The following is a 17,122-nucleotide window of genomic DNA, read 5'->3' as shown; positions in this document are numbered from 1 at the left end:
GGAATTTCTAGATCCATACAGCGCAGAAGGTCATTGTTGGAAAGTATTTTCGGTATCTAATTGCTAGCTTCCCAACTTTTAGATATAGTTATTATAGAAGCAAGTGTTTGAAAAATTAAATATTGGTCATATGGTTTCTGTTGCTATGACAACCGTGTTGTGTAATATCATGGGTTTTTTTTTGCGTAACATTATTGTAGATCTAGTAGAAACGTAATAATTAGCAAACGTTTAAACTTTAATCAGCGCTTGTTGACATTAAGTTTATACTACATTTAAAACATTTTTGAGTTTAAAGTTATGTACAACAGAATTGTATTTATTTTTTATTAAAATACTGAAACTAGGTATATTTACTCCAAAGCCTCCACTGCACACCAGCGCTCTGAAGTACAATATTAACGCATCTCGTGTGCAATGGAGTGACACACTTCTTCGGATGACGAATGATAAGTGACAGAATGGATCCAGTGTGCAAAGGCCTTAACTGTGGCACATTTCTCAGAACAGGATAATGCAAAGAGTGTTAATCATTACCAGTAGCGGCTCCTGACTTTAATAAGTGGGGAGGCTAAACATATAGTAACAGCGGCAATCAAGATAAGGATAGTGAGAAAAGGACTTTGACTGTGGCCGTTGCAGTGAGTAAGATCACTATTCTTTTTGGTTTTGGACCTGTTTTTCATTTACTCTGCCCTGCCCAGCTGCTAGTCTGTAATACACACACACACACCTGTACTTAATGCTGCTAACTGCCCTACTCTGCTGCTATTTTAAACTCTCTGCTGGTGTGAGGGGCAGTCAGAGTGGCAGCCAAGATAAGGACAGTGAGAAAAGAACTTTGTGGCTGTTTGGATGCTTTTGGTGCTTGTGTAGTCTCATTCATGCTTTTATTGTTATTAAAGACTACTTTGACACATTTTACTGCTCATACTTTGTTACTTTTTCTGCTCCTAAAGTAATAGCATTGCTATTACATATTGGTCAAATAGCAACTACTTTGCTGATATGTACTAATTGTGGGAAATCTTTGGACTCTCAGAGGCCTGAGGTAGAAGGCTTAATTTCTACTCGCTGACTGATTGTTTCTTCCCTCAAGGTGAGACTGGGATTTTGACTGCTACTGCAGTTTGCATGTTTAACTGGGTGGTGTTAATACACACTGCAGACTGACTTGCTTGTTTTAATTTTGCTTGTTAGTGATGTTTTCAGATAATAAGAAAGCTATGCTATGCAGTCTGTGTAATATGTTCACTGTGGTTAGCTATGTTGAATTTACATGTGACTTTACATGTCAAAAATGCAATTGTAATTAGGAACTTATAGCTAAAACAGCTACTTTAAAATAACATATAACTATCTTAATTGAGGACAGTTTTAATAGCTTTAGACCAGTGGGGTGTGTATCGTAAGTCAAACTGCAATGGAGGATGTTCCTGACCCCTCCATTTCCAGCCTAGATGCAAGGGCTTACCCCTCGGTTGCTGGTGAGGTGTTTGCACACAGGGCTGCTCTCTCTTTCTCCCCCATGTGAAACACAGGGGTGGATAACTGTAAGAAAGGGATCTAAAGTTAAGGCTGCTCCTTCTGTCCCAAACTTGTTTTTACAAACAAATCTCATGCTCTTTTGCAACACGAAGAATCTCCCTTAGCAGGGAATTCCATTGTTAAAAATGTTGATAGAACCATCAGTAATACAAATAAAATAAATGTTAAATGTTTCCCAGGGGCCAGTCAAAGATATTACTTCTCAATGAGATAATTTAATAGGCAGGCACAATCAGGTCTCTACTGTGGTTTTACATGTGGGCACAAGTGTTATAAGTTTGAGAGAATCTCAGGAATTCAAGAATTCTTGAATTCCTGAGATTCTCTCAAACTTATAACACTTGTGCCCACATGTAAAACCACAGTAGAGACCTGATTGTGCCTGCCTATTAAATTATCTCATTGAGAAGTAATATCTTTGACTGGCCCCTGGGAAACATTTAACATTTATTTTATTTGTATTACTGATGGTTCTATCAACATTTTTAACAATGGAATTCCCTGCTAAGGGAGATTCTTCGTGTTGCAAAAGAGCATGAGATTTGTTTGTAAAAACAAGTTTGGGACAGAAGGAGCAGCCTTAACTTTAGATCCCTTTCTTACAGTTATCCACCCCTGTGTTTCACATGGGGGAGAAAGAGAGAGCAGCCCTGTGTGCAAACACCTCACCAGCAACCGAGGGGTAAGCCCTTGCATCTAGGCTGGAAATGGAGGGGTCAGGAACATCCTCCATTGCAGTTTGACTTACGATACACACCCCACTGGTCTAAAGCTATTAAAACTGTCCTCAATTAAGATAGTTATATGTTATTTTAAAGTAGCTGTTTTAGCTATAAGTTCCTAATTACAATTGCATTTTTGACATGTAAAGTCACATGTAAATTCAACATAGCTAACCACAGTGAACATATTACACAGACTGCATAGCATAGCTTTCTTATTATCTGAAAACATCACTAACAAGCAAAATTAAAACAAGCAAGTCAGTCTGCAGTGTGTATTAACACCACCCAGTTAAACATGCAAACTGCAGTAGCAGTCAAAATCCCAGTCTCACCTTGAGGGAAGAAACAATCAGTCAGCGAGTAGAAATTAAGCCTTCTACCTCAGGCCTCTGAGAGTCCAAAGATTTCCCACAATTAGTACATATCAGCAAAGTAGTTGCTATTTGACCAATATGTAATAGCAATGCTATTACTTTAGGAGCAGAAAAAGTAACAAAGTATGAGCAGTAAAATGTGTCAAAGTAGTCTTTAATAACAATAAAAGCATGAATGAGACTACACAAGCACCAAAAGCATCCAAACAGCCACAAAGTTCTTTTCTCACTGTCCTTATCTTGGCTGCCACTCTGACTGCCCCTCACACCAGCAGAGAGTTTAAAATAGCAGCAGAGTAGGGCAGTTAGCAGCATTAAGTACAGGTGTGTGTGTGTGTATTACAGACTAGCAGCTGGGCAGGGCAGAGTAAATGAAAAACAGGTCCAAAACCAAAAAGAATAGTGATCTTACTCACTGCAACGGCCACAGTCAAAGTCCTTTTCTCACTATCCTTATCTTGATTGCCGCTGTTACTATATGTTTAGCCTCCCCACTTATTAAAGTCAGGAGCCGCTACTGGTAATGATTAACACTCTTTGCATTATCCTGTTCTGAGAAATGTGCCACAGTTAAGGCCTTTGCACACTGGATCCATTCTGTCATTTAGCATCCGTCATCCGAAGAAGTGTGTGTCAGTCCATTGCACACTAGATGCGTTAATATTGTACTTCAGAGTTCTGGTGTGCAGTTGAGGCTTTGGAGTAAATATACCTGGTTTCAGTATTTTAATAAAAAATAAATACAATTCTGTTGTACATAACTTTAAACTCAAAAATGTTTTAAATGTAGTATAAACTTAATGTCAACAAGCGCTGATTAAAGTTTAAACGTTTGCTAATTATTACGTTTCTACTAGATCTACAATAATGTTACGCAAAAAAAACCCCATGATATTACACAACACGGTTGTCATAGCAACAGAAACCATATGACCAATATTTAATTTTTCAAACACTCGTCCTGTAATAAGTATATCTAAAAGTTGGGAAGCTAGCAATTAGATACCGAAAATACTTTCCAACAATGACCTTCTGCGCTGTATGGATCTAGAAATTCCATCACATTCATGTAGTGCCCCTCTTTTCTGATGGTTAAGCCCTGACCGCTTTTGCCCTGTCACGCTTCTTTCTCTGATATGTGTCTCCAGGTTAGGCCATGGTTTCTTTACTTCCCGGACTACAATTGAAATAAAAAGTATATACCTGCGTGTTTTTGTAAGCTATCGGTTCATAATTTCATGTTGTATAATATGTGTCATTCATGCCCAAGTCCAGGGCAATGTCTTTATAGTCTTTGTAATCGTACAACATTTATGGACTCGTGTGCAAGGTACAATAAGGAAGGCACCAGTGTTTGTTCTCTTTATTTACATGTTAAATTCGGATGCGTTATCGGATCCAGTTTGCAATGGCCTTTAGAATAAGTTGTTCTTAAATTTTAAGAATCTCTGTATAATCCACAAAGGAACAGCTTTTGTTTTTGTCCCCCCCCCCCCCCACAGGCTTCACTTTCTGATTACTGGCATTATATGAAACATGGGTATCCTGGGGTTTCTGAAGTCGCAGTTCCTCTGCCACCTGATTATCTGCTGCGTGTTCATAGTGAGTGGGCTGATAGTGAACCTGCTCCAGTTATGCACCCTTGTCCTGTGGCCAATCAACAAACAATTCTACAGGAAGGTCAACTGCAAGCTGGCCTATTGCATTTCTAGCCGTAAGTATAGTGTAAAATACTTTAATGATATTCTTCAATACATCTATTATATCACGATACTAGTATCTCGATAGATAGAGAAGCAGGTTTAAATGTACCTGGCTGAAAACTATTGGAAGCTGCCACTGATTGAAGGGTATTATTATTATTATTATTATTATTATTATTATTATTAGTAGTAGTAGTAGTAGTAGTCGTAGGAGCTGTCTCATATTGTTTATAAAACTATTGTAACACATTTATTGATGACTTATTGATTGTAATTCACAGGGTTGCACTACTCCAGTCTTATTTGAAGGGGGTTGGTTAGTGTATTCAGTGGAACTTTACTGTGAGATGACCTTAAACAAATAGCAGGGCTGCACTGCAATGACTGTGTTTACCAAAGTGGCAGTTAACAGCACTGTGCAGTATGGGTGCAGCTGCCTCATGGAGATTGCATAGCATTGTGTGCTTCTTGTTCCAAATGCTTTCTTTGCAGCGCCACGTTTGATTGATTTAAGGCAGCACAGAAGGAACATAAATATTTTGAATAGCTTTGTACAGAAGATCTTTGTTCGGACATCGCGGTCCCAGAAATCTAGAATCAAACCTTATTGTTTCTCATAAGGAAACTATACAACTACAGTGGAGTAGATATGTAAAGAGGCACTGGAGAGATGTCTTTGGAATTTGAACTCATACAATTAACATACAGAAGCCTTTAACAATGGCTGAATTCAGAAAATAGGTGAGCCTGATATAATTCATTATGAAACATTATCCAGAGTTAAACAATCAAAAACAGACCTGTCTAAACAGAGATCACTGAGATTGCATATATGCTAATACATTTCTCCCAAATACAGATTTCTTTATTACTGTATAAATAGAGCTGACAGTTATGTTCATAACGTTAAAGTGTAAGTAGCTTCTTTGAATTTTCTTCTTAGCACATTGACATACAGAGACGCATCTTCTAGATCAAGGTGCTTTATCAAGTTCAGTCACAAGAATCTGATTTCTAAATTCCATACACCCTCAATTCCCATAAAGAGTGTGTAATCCTAGTAACTTGATACCGTTTACTTGTTCATTTTTCTTTCTAAATCACCAGTTAATGGTAATGACAAAAAAGAATGAAACAACCAATTGACATTAAATAGTGTTAAATACTGTTGCTGGTGAAACTTGCTTTTTTCTTTCCGTAGTCAGAGGCACAAGAAATAAAACAGAGCCCGTCTTGATGGGCCGAACAGCCCACTTTTGTTTTCCAACATCATCTTCTTCTTCTTATAGAATTAGTGATGCTGTTAGAATGGTGGTCTGGCACCGAATGTACCATCTACACAGACCAAGAAAACTACAAACAGTTTGGAAAGGAGAGTGCCATTGTCATCCTTAATCATAACTTTGAGATCGACTTTCTCTGCGGATGGACCTTCTGTGAACGATTTGGGGTCTTAGGGGTAAGAGTGTATTACTCGAATCATACTGTTAACAGTGTTGCTCACTAGGACTCGGCCATGCTGAATCAGCTATTTGTCTACAAACAGTGCAAATATAGAGCTGTATTTTTGGTTTTGTCCGATTAAAAAGTCATTAGGGATAATTCTGTCCATATGAATGTAGATTAAAATTTTCTTTGTTTATTGCACACAAAGTTCAAATTTTCCAACTGCTGTCTAAGCCAAAAAATGTTAATTGAAACAGATTCTCTGAACTTGTAAGAAAGTAGAGCATAGTTTCGGTTTCTGGGTAATTCAGTGAATTGACTTTTGATATACTGTGTGCAACCTTTGTGCTTAGTTTATTTCTAGTCAAGTATGGTTTACTTTTTGTATTAAAGGCACACATTTGAATACTGTGGGAAATGTATCAGAAAAGCCTGTTTTCCAAGAAAAACAAACATACACGAATGAGTCTTAGCTGCGACTCAAAATGCAAGAACCTGTTAGGCATCCAGTAACACTGCAAAATAAGGGACTGACAGTGGTCCTTATTCACAAAGTTTTAACTAGGGACTTACTTTTCTATGATTATTAATAAAATACTTGCTGTACTGCTCTTCTCTGCTATTGGCATTTTCTAAACAACAGTCTATGAATACCGTTTACAAAAATGTTATTCATAAAAACAGACTTTGAAAAAAAACATTTGTTAATAGCTAATGTGAAGGGCCAAGTAATTCAAACATTCTCACAGTACTAAAACCGTGTAATTTATGTACATGTACAAATTAAAAAAAAAAAAATAATAAAATATAATTCATGGTACGTTCCACGCCTATTCATATTGAACCATGAATTCCATTAGAACAATGCCTCAATAGTGTTCCAGGAAACCACAGATAGGGTTGGTTTTGGTCGAAACGAGTGTTAGAGTTAAGGCTACAGTTTTGTGTCGCTGAAAGAAAATGCTTTCTTTGTACTTGCTGTAAATTGTATCTGCAGCATATAGCATAACTATAAAGATGTTATTTATTAATCAATCATTAAATAATCTCCCCTTTTAAGGTGATGTGATTTTTCAATGGAATTTTAATTAGATCACACGGTAGTCCCACCTGCTTGACAAATCTAGTACAGTATTTTTCAACATTCTTTTTCTTTTTTTCTTTTCCATGTAGAGTGCAAAGGTTCTGGCTAAAAAGGAGCTTGCTTACGTGCCTTTGATTGGTTGGATGTGGTATTTTCTGGAGATTGTCTTCTGCACACGGAAGTGGGAACAAGATCGTATAACAGTTGTCCAGAGTTTACGCAACCTTAGGGACTATCCCGAAAAGTTTTGGGTAAGTTTTCAGTCACCTCAAAGGTCCCTACAACACTTGCAGGAGAATATAATTGCAGGCTCTTAACAATTTTAACTAAATATATATTATATATATATATATATATATATTATATATATATATACCGTATAGATCTATATTATCTATATACCTATTATGACATTTATCAAAAGTTGGAATGAGAAAAACATGACACATCTAAGCAGGTGAGATGACTGGGGACTTCTATATGTGTTTACAGTTACTGCTTCACTGTGAAGGGACACGTTTCACAGAGAAGAAGCATGAGATCAGTATGCAGGTGGCAGAAGCCAAAGGACTGCCCAAACTGAAGCACCACCTCCTGCCTCGGACGAAAGGGTTCAGTATCACAGTGCAGTCCTTAAGAAACGTAGGTAAGGAATAAACTTCAGCTACATTAAAACCAATGAAAGAGCACACAAACACACAGCCCATGGTCATGTAATAGGGTGACCAGATTTCCAAAACCGGGTGGAATATGAGGAATAATATACTCCGCAGTATAAATGTTTCATGGAGCGCAAAGCTGTGTGGCAATGCATGAAGGAGCGTTGTGTAATTCAATCCACAGACATTTATGTGACAGTCGCAAACTAATGTTTGTAAATGTAAATATTAACCAATTAATTTTAGCAGTTTCTGAGTGGTCTATGTGTTGATTTAACTTCATAGCTTTGTTCTATTTTTATCATGTTAAGTCCTTGTATGGCACAACAGTGCTGGAAATGAAGTGGAATCTTACTTGCAAAAGAACCCCAGCCTGCCCCCCATGGTTAAAGCATGGTAGTGTAGTCAATCAGTTATGGTCAATGCATAGTATACCCTTGACTAAAAGCATGGTAAAACTGCAAATCAGTGAAAATGTACCATGGTAAACTTGAATAAGGGATAGTCCATAAGAACAGCATTACAGTCCTTATCATGTTTCTGAAGATAATGCATTTAGAAGTTTACTCGTGGGATCATTAGTGTCCAATATGACTACGGCTGGTATTTTAGAGCTAATGCCTGTGGTTGAATTTGGTGGAACTGTTCTGACTTTGCTTGTGTTTTCTCTGTAGTTACTGCTGTGTACGATTCTACACTTAATTTCAGAAACCATGAAAACCCTACACTGCTGGGTGTTCTAAATGGGAAAAAATACCATGCAGATTTATACGTAAGGTAAGAAACTATTAGGCTGTGGTGGTTCGTTTTTAAAATAAGTATTTAGAATAAAGAAAAAAATCACGATCTGTACAGCTGGTGAATTGTACAGTAATTCATTAATGTGACTGCATTGCACTGTTGATCATTTCTTACTTAACAGTCATTATGTAACGTCAGCTAATTGTGTTTGCAGGCGAATTCCTCTGGAAAACATTCCTGAAGAGGAAGCTGAATGTGCTGCCTGGCTTCACAGGCTCTACCAGGAGAAGGTGAGTCCCGTGATCTATGTGGAGATGTTCATCCACGAAGCAGTCGTGGAGAACAGAGCGATAGAGGAACAAGCTGTCAGAACTTGCAAGACATTTTCAGGGGCTGGTTCTTAAATCTCAGAAGCTGTCTTCATGACAAGCTGCTGTATGTGGGCATTTACGAGTGCACAGTATAGTTGAATGTTTAACCCTTTGTTCAGTACTGGACAGTCAATTCAGTCTCCCATTGTTATTTCAGAACACGAACACGTTTTTAAAAGTGCTGATAGTAAGATGTATTTAAATACTATATATTCGTGTGAGCTTAACATGCAGTCTACAGCACTCAGTATTCACAGGTGGTCTCCTATCCAAATACTAACCAAGCCCAACATTGCTTTGCTTAAGCATTGCATGGTAAGTTCGATTTGAATAGCTTTTTGCCGTCAGAGACGTTGCCCAGGGGTCACTACAAGGAAGTAGCTCTTCTTGACCCCTTGTTTAAATACTTTTCATCTGATAGTGTCTTTCTCTTTGATAAAACATTTATTCATTTGTTAATTCTTTGACACAATTTTAAAAATAATTGAATAGAATTTAAGGGTTTGACCAGTTTTGTCGAGGTGTGCCATTTCAGGTGTGAAGTATGGAACACAAAGTTAAAGGTGTCTCAGCAGGTGAACAGATCATTGCATACAAAACCCTTTGCATGATTTAGGCGGAGATCCATGCTGATGTTTTGGATTTTAATCGACAAGGAGCCCTATAAACAACGCCTTTTAAACAATTAAAAAAATATAACTTTTTTTTTCTCCAAGGATGCCTTTCAAGAGGAGTACTACAAGACCGGGAAGTTTCCAGGCACTGCTATAGTCCCGCCTCGAAGGCCATGGTCTCTGGTGAACTGTCTGTTCTGGACGAGTCTCCTGCTGTATCCTTGCTTCACCTTTCTGGTCAGCATGATCAGCGAGGGATCTTCAGTCACACTGATCAGCTTTACATTGCTCCTTGTTGCAGGTACGTTTTGCACTGTAAACATAAACTCTGTGGCTGATTATATGTCTGGATGTCTTTCTCACTCCATCTGTATCTACAGTATAAAGTCACATATCAGACACCCTGTGGACTGGGGTATAGGCGGATATGTGAAAAAGAAAAAACATTTATACATCCACAAATACATTAGTGAACAAAAATAACACACAAACTGCTTTAAACACGGGGACATTTTTTGCTTTAAAAGCAAGCAAACGTAAACAAGATTAATTAGGCTACAAATACACAGTGTTGCTATGCGGTTTTAAAAAAATACAAAACAAACGGTAAATGTACAGTAACCTGCAACTGATGGCTTCTTTCTTAACTCTAGAAGTCCCTGCCTCCCTAGTTCTGCTTTCTTAATATCTCTGTTCTTGATATTTCCAACAGCCAATAAGTAGCTCTGTTTGAATATTGCTTTGGGTATTTTAAACAAACAGCTGGTAAGCGTTGCATTTATGAAGCTTGCTTTGTTTAATTCAAATGCATTTAAAAGCTACAACAACATGCTGCCAATATCTGCAAGCGTGCGCTCCATCATATAAACACATTGCACAAAAAAAAGCTTTCTCGACTGGTGTATTGAAAAATCATTGCTACACGCAGCTGACTGACACACGCACACACCCCGCCTCTCTTAAAGGGGAATGCACCAAAAGGCTGATTGCTATAACGTTTTCTTTCTGTCTCCATCGCGGAAGCTGCATTTGCTGCCAGTGCCATTACTCTCGTAGCTTACTTTTAATATTTCTTTATTTATTTAGCGAGGCGGTTAATTGATCAGGGCGGTTATGTGACGTTCCACTGTATTGTCTTTAGTTAGTTATATTTCAGATAAATCTAGATCTGTTCATGACTGTGGGTATGTTTGTATTATATAGGGTGAAGTGGCCCATTGTTTAGATCAGCAGTAGGTGAACTGCAGATAAGGTCTCTCGGCTGATTTCAAAGACCCTGTCTACCTAATGTTACGTTAGATAAGACAGTCCGAGATTAATGCTAATCAGGGGTCTGTGAAACCAGCTCTTTTTGAGTTCTAGCTCAGCGATATTTATATTGCATTTATACTGAAACTCACTTTCTTCTGTTTTATTCTTCTGCTATTCTGATGTGTTTAATATTTGTTTTCTATGTCAATACACTTAGCTAACTGTTGCTATGAGCTGGAGTAAGTATGTTTTTTATTCCTTGTTGCTATTTGTTTGTTTTTGGTCATGTTGCTGTTTTAGAAACACCTTACCTTTTAAAAAAAAAAAAAAAACTATATATAAAAAAAAAACGTGGTTGGTTTGGCGCATTCCATAATCTGCATGGTAGCTTTCTCACAAATACTAAAACAATATGTGGAATGTGTTACTAAATCACTAGAGTGGTACCAGTTACTAAACCCAGGTGTGGGTATGATGAGACACTTTAACAGTCCTTAACACAATTATTATTATTCACCCAAAATAAAACATTTAGCATTCCAATTTAGTTTTATACCAGAAAACGTTGTTATTCTGCTACCTATTTAAGGCTGCATTCAAACAACATAATAAATGTTTTTTATGGGTTTTTTTTTTGAACTAATCAGGTTTTACTTAAAAAAAAAAAAAAAAAAAAAAAAAAATGTTGTAAATCAATTAAAAACCCATAAACCTGCTGATTGCTTTGGGCATTATTCTTGTTTGCTGCATGATGAGGCATTTACACGACTACAGAAAAGTTCCATAAATTAATATTAATAAACCAATCCATTACTGATAATGTGTTTAATGTATGGTAACAAAACTGCAGGCTGGTGTATGTGACTTATTTCTGTTAATGCTGATCACAGGGTTTCATCATGACATTGATACACAAATGGTCCCAGTAGCTGCAGCTTAAACCCAGGCTTTCAAGTTTGGTAGCTGCAGTGGACGTTAGTCGACATCACAAAACTACCAAATAATTAGTCACAGTCTGACAATGGCTGCTTGAGAAAGACGGAGGATTGAAGTGTGATTCCAGGCATTGAGAGCTCTGAGGTGGGGCTGTCAGGCAGTGTCTCAGTCACAGTCGCAGGAATGGCGCCATATTGGGCTAGACTCTCAAAGCCATTAGAGTCGTTTGCACATATTTTCTTTTATAAAAGGGATACACACCAATAATAATTTGAAATTGAATAAGAAACAACTAAAATCAGCCTGAATGCAGCCTCTTCATTTGAACTCTTTCATCACAGCTAATCGGCTAACAAGTCTCTGTTAGTGCTCATATAGGGCTTGTACGACTTGTATCCTTATATGACACTGAAACTATTGCATAATGTATAGCAGTGCTGACTTAAATAGAGCTGAAGCGGTTCATATTAATTATATATCAATGGCCAGGAAACTCACAATATGATTTGTTTTATAATACAGTACATTACAGACAGTGTAGAGCTGTTTCTAACTTCACTTTACTGTCTGTTTTTGCAGCTTCTGTTGGTGTTCGATGGATGATTGGCGTGACAGAGATAGACAGAGGGTCCAACTACGGAAACAACAGTGCGAAAAGAAAACAGGAGTAAAGACTGCAGGAGCTGACACAGTCCAAAGAGAAAACTGATCATTTCTCTAATGCAAACAAAGGGTCAGAGGATGAGCTACAATCTTGATTACTGGTATCTGTTTGGAAAGAGTTACCTTTGCATGGATGAAAGAAAATACAAATGCAATTGAAAAAATTAAGAATCTGCGCCTTCTGCAAATTTCTTTTTTGAAGATCTGGCTGAGTCACTAGAAATGTGCCAAAGATGTATGTTGATAGTTAATTTTCAAGTGAAGAAACATGGATGTTTGTTATTTTTTATATATAATTTAAGAGAGATCAGATTAATTTGAATTATTATACCAAATACAGAACTGTGCTCAGTGGAGTTCTGGAACCAGTAAACAGCCGTTATTCTGGAGTGCTTATCTCGTAACTGGGTATAATGTAATTACCATTACGTTTTTAAGAAATTTTAAACCACACTTATCTTAAACCACTCAAATATCACAAGGCTGTTTTTTAGGCTATTTTCGTATTCGTTCATAGCAGAACTTATAAATTATTGTATCAAAAAGATATCATGCAACAGCAGCCAATGCATAAATGACGTCTGAAATAAATGTACAGCTGAGTGTTTCTCTCCCTTCTCTAACAGGTAATATAATGAGGTACAAAATAAAACGCAAGAATTACAAGCCTACACAATTACACATTGTCTAATTAAATACAGTAGGAGATTCCACTGTATGTCGACAAAAAGCATTTTTAACAATAATGGCTTAAATAGCACTGATTTCACAGGCTCATACTCTACACTACACTAGCTTCATCATCTGACAAGTTTATTCAATTTGGTGATAAGGGTCCAGTCAGTATACAGTACTGGGACACATATATTTCTGTTTTTGTTCTTCAATTTGGAAGTTATTACTATTAGAACTGTTTGGTTGTTATGATATCACATTGCTGGCTATATAGCCCCATGTGGGTCACCTAGCATTGCCAATGTAAGTGCTGACATCACAATGAAAAAGCAGTGGGTGCGTTAAGTAATTGAGCAGCTCAGAGCACTAGAGCAGATTTCATCAGTGATCTGCATGAGCAGAGAAATTGTCGCTCAGTTCATTAACAAACCCAGTAATAATAGATCATTTAAAATAACTGGCCATTGATTTGTGCCAAACATGCGATGTAGGCACTCTATTTACAGGCATCCAGTACTGGATAATATAAGTACCTACAGTACCAAGTGCTGGAGTATTCTTGTTCCAATGTACAGTGGTTGTGTATTTTTTGTTTGCATTACATTTGTTAGATTTTTTCTTTTGTTTCTGTACATATTTTGTATTCCTGTATATCGATGAGCATTGCTTAATCCCTTTCATACTAAAATGGACTGATTGTGCTTTATGTTATACATTTAAACCTATGAATTACAGTCCAGTGAGCTAAGCCACCAGTTTTTCTTTTTTTCCCATTTTCCTATCATTTAACAGTTAGCCAATTACTTGCCCTATTTAATTAGAAGTAGGTTAGCAAAGTAATTATAATTCTCAAAAAAGTCTTGGAAGCATGTATTTTAATAGCTGAAACCTATGGTCTGGGCACAACTGTGCTACACGACTCAAACATCAACACACAGTACCTCACATGCAGAACATCTTTGGGAACTGATGAACATGCTGCAGTGCATCAATTACCTTTAATTAAATGGCATTTCTTTTTGGTCTTACAGCCTCATTGGGCCAGATTTCAGGTTAAGCTACTGGTGCTTTATAACAGCTGTTGCCTCTTGATCGTTTCATGTGTAATAATAGTTCAACAAGGGCTTTCAATTTCAAGAAACTGGCTGACTAATATAGAAGGTGGTACTGAAATGAGAAACCTGCTACATGCGCTAATCACCCATGGGGGTTTCTTGGCATTGTGTTTTGTAGTCATGCAGTCGTCGTTAGACTGCTCTTGGAATAATTGACCTTTAAAAATAGTGTCTGCAGTGCTGTATAACTCTTTGGCTGTTATTAACTGTGCTGATGCAAGTCTCTGCCATAGGTTAACTTCTGATACATTTATCCACATATCATATACTTAATGTGTAGACAAAGATTTTAGTCTTAATGCTCTTCAATGATAAATGCTACTTTTATGTCCGTAAATGTATTTGGCCTTTTCATTTTGCTAAAGGCTAGTGCACCAGAGCAAATGTATAAACTTATTTGCTCCTTGGATGCCAAACAAAACCAGTGCTGCTCTACATTTATTACCTATATTATTGTTTAAAAAAAAACACAACAAAAAAAACAGGATTTTTCCCAAAACATTTTTTCTGTGTAAGCAAAGCAGGTTATTTGTTTCAGGTGGAATGCTGTTGGCCTCATGTTGTTGCTGTTGAAGTTGTTCACTCCTGCAGCCCCATCCACCTCAGTGACCCAAGGAAGATTGGTTATTAGAGGCCTGGGTGAAAAGCTACTGGTCCCTGTCCAGTTCCTCCAAGGCAGTTGTCCAAATCACAAAACCACCACTACACTCAAGTGATAATTATCCCTTTTTTTATGGCAGTCTCTCAGAAACAGCAAGAACTAGATGTGCAAAAACTATTGTGTGTACACCCAGAACACTACAAACCTTTTTTCAAACTAAAGTTGTTGGTAAGTAAAAGCACAAATAAACTTCAGTCCTTCTACAAGTTAATAAAAATACTCAACAATAAAGCAACATCTAGGAGACATTGTTTTACAATAAACTTGAATTGTAGTGTTTTGAGTTATGAGTTTAAGAACCACGTCTCGCCAGTGACAGGTTACTGATTCCATTCTGTTGTTTCCATCTTTCGTGTCTGCAGCTGAATCCTGTGTTGAATGAAAGAAAGTAATATCAGCCAGCAGCAGGGCTGGCATGATGTTAATTCTTCTGCAGACTGTAGTTTAGAAACTCTTGGAAGTATCGTCTTACAATTCCCATCAATTTTTAAAAGGGCCAGCTAGGAAGTAAAAGGCCAGTTTTAATCCAAATACTTTGAACATTATCATGTCAGGCAGTATAATGGGCCCATGCATTGTGATCTAAACTGTCCTCTAAATAATACTTAAATGAATAAATGGATGGGAAATATCAGAAACAGTATTAAACCTTCAATGTTAACCTGGTTTCCTGCCTTTTTTGTGTAAATAAATACTTACAAATCTGAAAGTTTGAGTTTTGTATTGCTGGTTTTGGGTTCAGCACAGAAAACATCTACTGTATTGGCCATGCTCATTTTAACTGAATGAAAAGCATAGTGAATGTCTGTTTGATTTGCATCATTGAAACAGGCGCTCGTGACAAAAATAAGGCTGTTTTTTCAGTTGTGTGGCATTGTAAACAATCGTGTCATCTTGGGGATTCATGTTGTATTTGAATGGGGGTATCTATATACAGAGCAGTATGTACAGTTGCTTACAATCGCCTAAGGATGTTTGATATTAACCACATATAGACCACATTCTAGGTCTCCTATATACTGCAAAAAAAATAACAAATAAAAAAGCCTTTCGGATTTAAATTCATTGTATCGGGGCGTCAGCCAGGGGGAATCCCGAACAACCTCAAACACAGCTCACAAACACAGATTCAAACTAAACACACAGCATAAGACGGGGTCTTGCAACGAACACTGCCGCAATGTATCAATGTAATGTATTGTATATTTTGCATAAAAAGTAATGAAATAAACTACAGAGGCGAGACAGGTGCATCGTTATATTGCAGCGATCTCGGTTCCCGCAGGCAGGCGTGTGAACCCGGGACCTCTCGCACGCCAGCACAGCACCGATAAAAACCGTGCAGAAGAGGCGACTCCTTTGCAAGGAGCGTATCTCGGATTACGCCACCTACAAGCCTGTAAGCGTCCACGCCGTTTGCTTTTTTCAGACACGCAAGTATAAGATAATCAAAATCTAAAATGATCAAAACTCTTCTAACCAGCGTGCGCCTCTTGTAATTAACAGCGCCGTCGCTCCGGAGGCGATGGGTTGCAAGGAAAAGCGGGTCTGTTATTGCATCAGCTGACTAAAACATGTCATCATCCTGTCGAAATCCCCGCTTTCTCGCCCTTTGCGTCGACCCAGCGAGGAGCAACGCCAGCAGACTTCAACTTCACCAGATACTTTTTCTAAGTCGCAGAAAAAATTTTGTTTTTTTTGGTCCAATCTGAGTGGCCGAGGGCTAACGAATCTTCTTCGAAGAAGCGCGCTAGGTTTGTACTTGTGGAGAAGCTCTTCTGTATCATGTCATGCACCGAAGGCGAATATAAATAAATAAAATAAACTGTGTTCACAAATGTAATCAGAAACCAACAAACACGCACAGCTTATAGTGTAGGTTTTGCGATGTGCTGTGTTTGTCAGTATGAGTCAAAGTCAGCCGAACGGCAGACATATCTCCAGCGATGGAGAATCCATTTTTTTAACAATGATTCACCATCCTTATCATGTGGTCTGGGGTGGAGACGAATTTGACTCATTACGAGTTGGCGGAGGCAGCGTTTATGCGAGTGGGGGGGGGATTGAATTCAAATTGCATTGCGGCCGGGCAATTATTTTGCACTGCGCCCCGCGTATGCTGAAGAGCGATGCGCGTCGCTCAAGGCGCACGGATAACGCGGCGCGGTCACGGTAACGAGGGGTCTCTGCGAGGGCACCGATCTGTTCAGCCGCCGCGCTTGCAGAGTTAAGAGCGCAGAGAGCAGTCTGGGGGGAAAAAAGCCTCAGCCGGCGTCAGTTATGCGAGTATCCTTGGGATATGATATGCATTGGCATGCCCCTTTTTTAGCATGGCATCCAGAAATGAGCCCAGAGACGTTAGCGGTCCCTAGATTGAAGTTGCTGGGGTCTAGCTCACCAGTCAGTTCAGCTGTGAGGCTGAGGATGCTAGCAGGTGCAGCTCCGTTGCCATTCACAAGAGGGCGGTGTCGATCCACCGGCAGAGAGTGACTGATATTTTCCCATCCCGAGCAGCACTGCCATCGACATCCACAAATCGTCAGCAGGAGGCGTCTT

General features: G+C 38.3%; 1 protein-coding gene across 5 annotated transcripts; it reads left to right on the top strand.

The window, feature by feature from the left end:
- Positions 1-1,924: 1,924 nt before the first annotated feature.
- LOC121312605 (1-acyl-sn-glycerol-3-phosphate acyltransferase delta-like) lies at positions 1,925-15,274 on the top strand. Of its 5 annotated transcripts, none has more exons than XM_041244320.1 (11): positions 1,925-2,230; positions 4,150-4,361; positions 5,640-5,809; positions 6,970-7,131; positions 7,373-7,526; positions 8,214-8,316; positions 8,495-8,570; positions 9,368-9,566; positions 10,734-10,755; positions 12,032-12,185; positions 14,444-15,274. In XM_041244320.1, exons 2-10 carry the CDS (start codon positions 4,184-4,186, stop codon positions 12,159-12,161), a joined length of 1,194 nt encoding a protein of 397 aa, XP_041100254.1. In that variant the 5' UTR covers positions 1,925-2,230; positions 4,150-4,183; the 3' UTR covers positions 12,162-12,185; positions 14,444-15,274. The 5 variants fall into 5 exon arrangements, 3 of the variants coding, with proteins under 3 accessions (XP_041100254.1, XP_041100253.1, XP_041100255.1); XR_005949882.1 differs by having other exon boundaries at positions 1,927-2,230; positions 12,032-12,216; XM_041244319.1 differs by having other exon boundaries at positions 1,928-2,230; positions 12,032-15,274.
- The last annotated feature ends 1,848 nt before the right edge of the window (positions 15,275-17,122 follow it).

Source organism: Polyodon spathula, unplaced genomic scaffold, assembly GCF_017654505.1.
Source record: "Polyodon spathula isolate WHYD16114869_AA unplaced genomic scaffold, ASM1765450v1 scaffolds_4098, whole genome shotgun sequence".
NCBI classification, from domain to species: domain Eukaryota; kingdom Metazoa; phylum Chordata; class Actinopteri; order Acipenseriformes; family Polyodontidae; genus Polyodon; species Polyodon spathula.
Note: the sequence above shows the minus strand (reverse complement) of the source record. Positions and strands in the feature narration are given on the sequence as shown.

Bases quoted from the DNA above. Each gene is read 5' to 3' on its own strand.
- LOC121312605 (XM_041244320.1), top strand. From the start codon at position 4,184: ATGGGTATCCTGGGGTTTCTGAAGTCGCAGTTCCTCTGCCACCTGATT. The intron at 5,810-6,969 runs GTAAGAGTGTAT...TTTTCCATGTAG, and splicing joins AACGATTTGGGGTCTTAGGG to AGTGCAAAGGTTCTGGCTAA. The intron at 7,527-8,213 runs GTAAGGAATAAA...TTTTCTCTGTAG, and splicing joins GCAGTCCTTAAGAAACGTAG to TTACTGCTGTGTACGATTCT.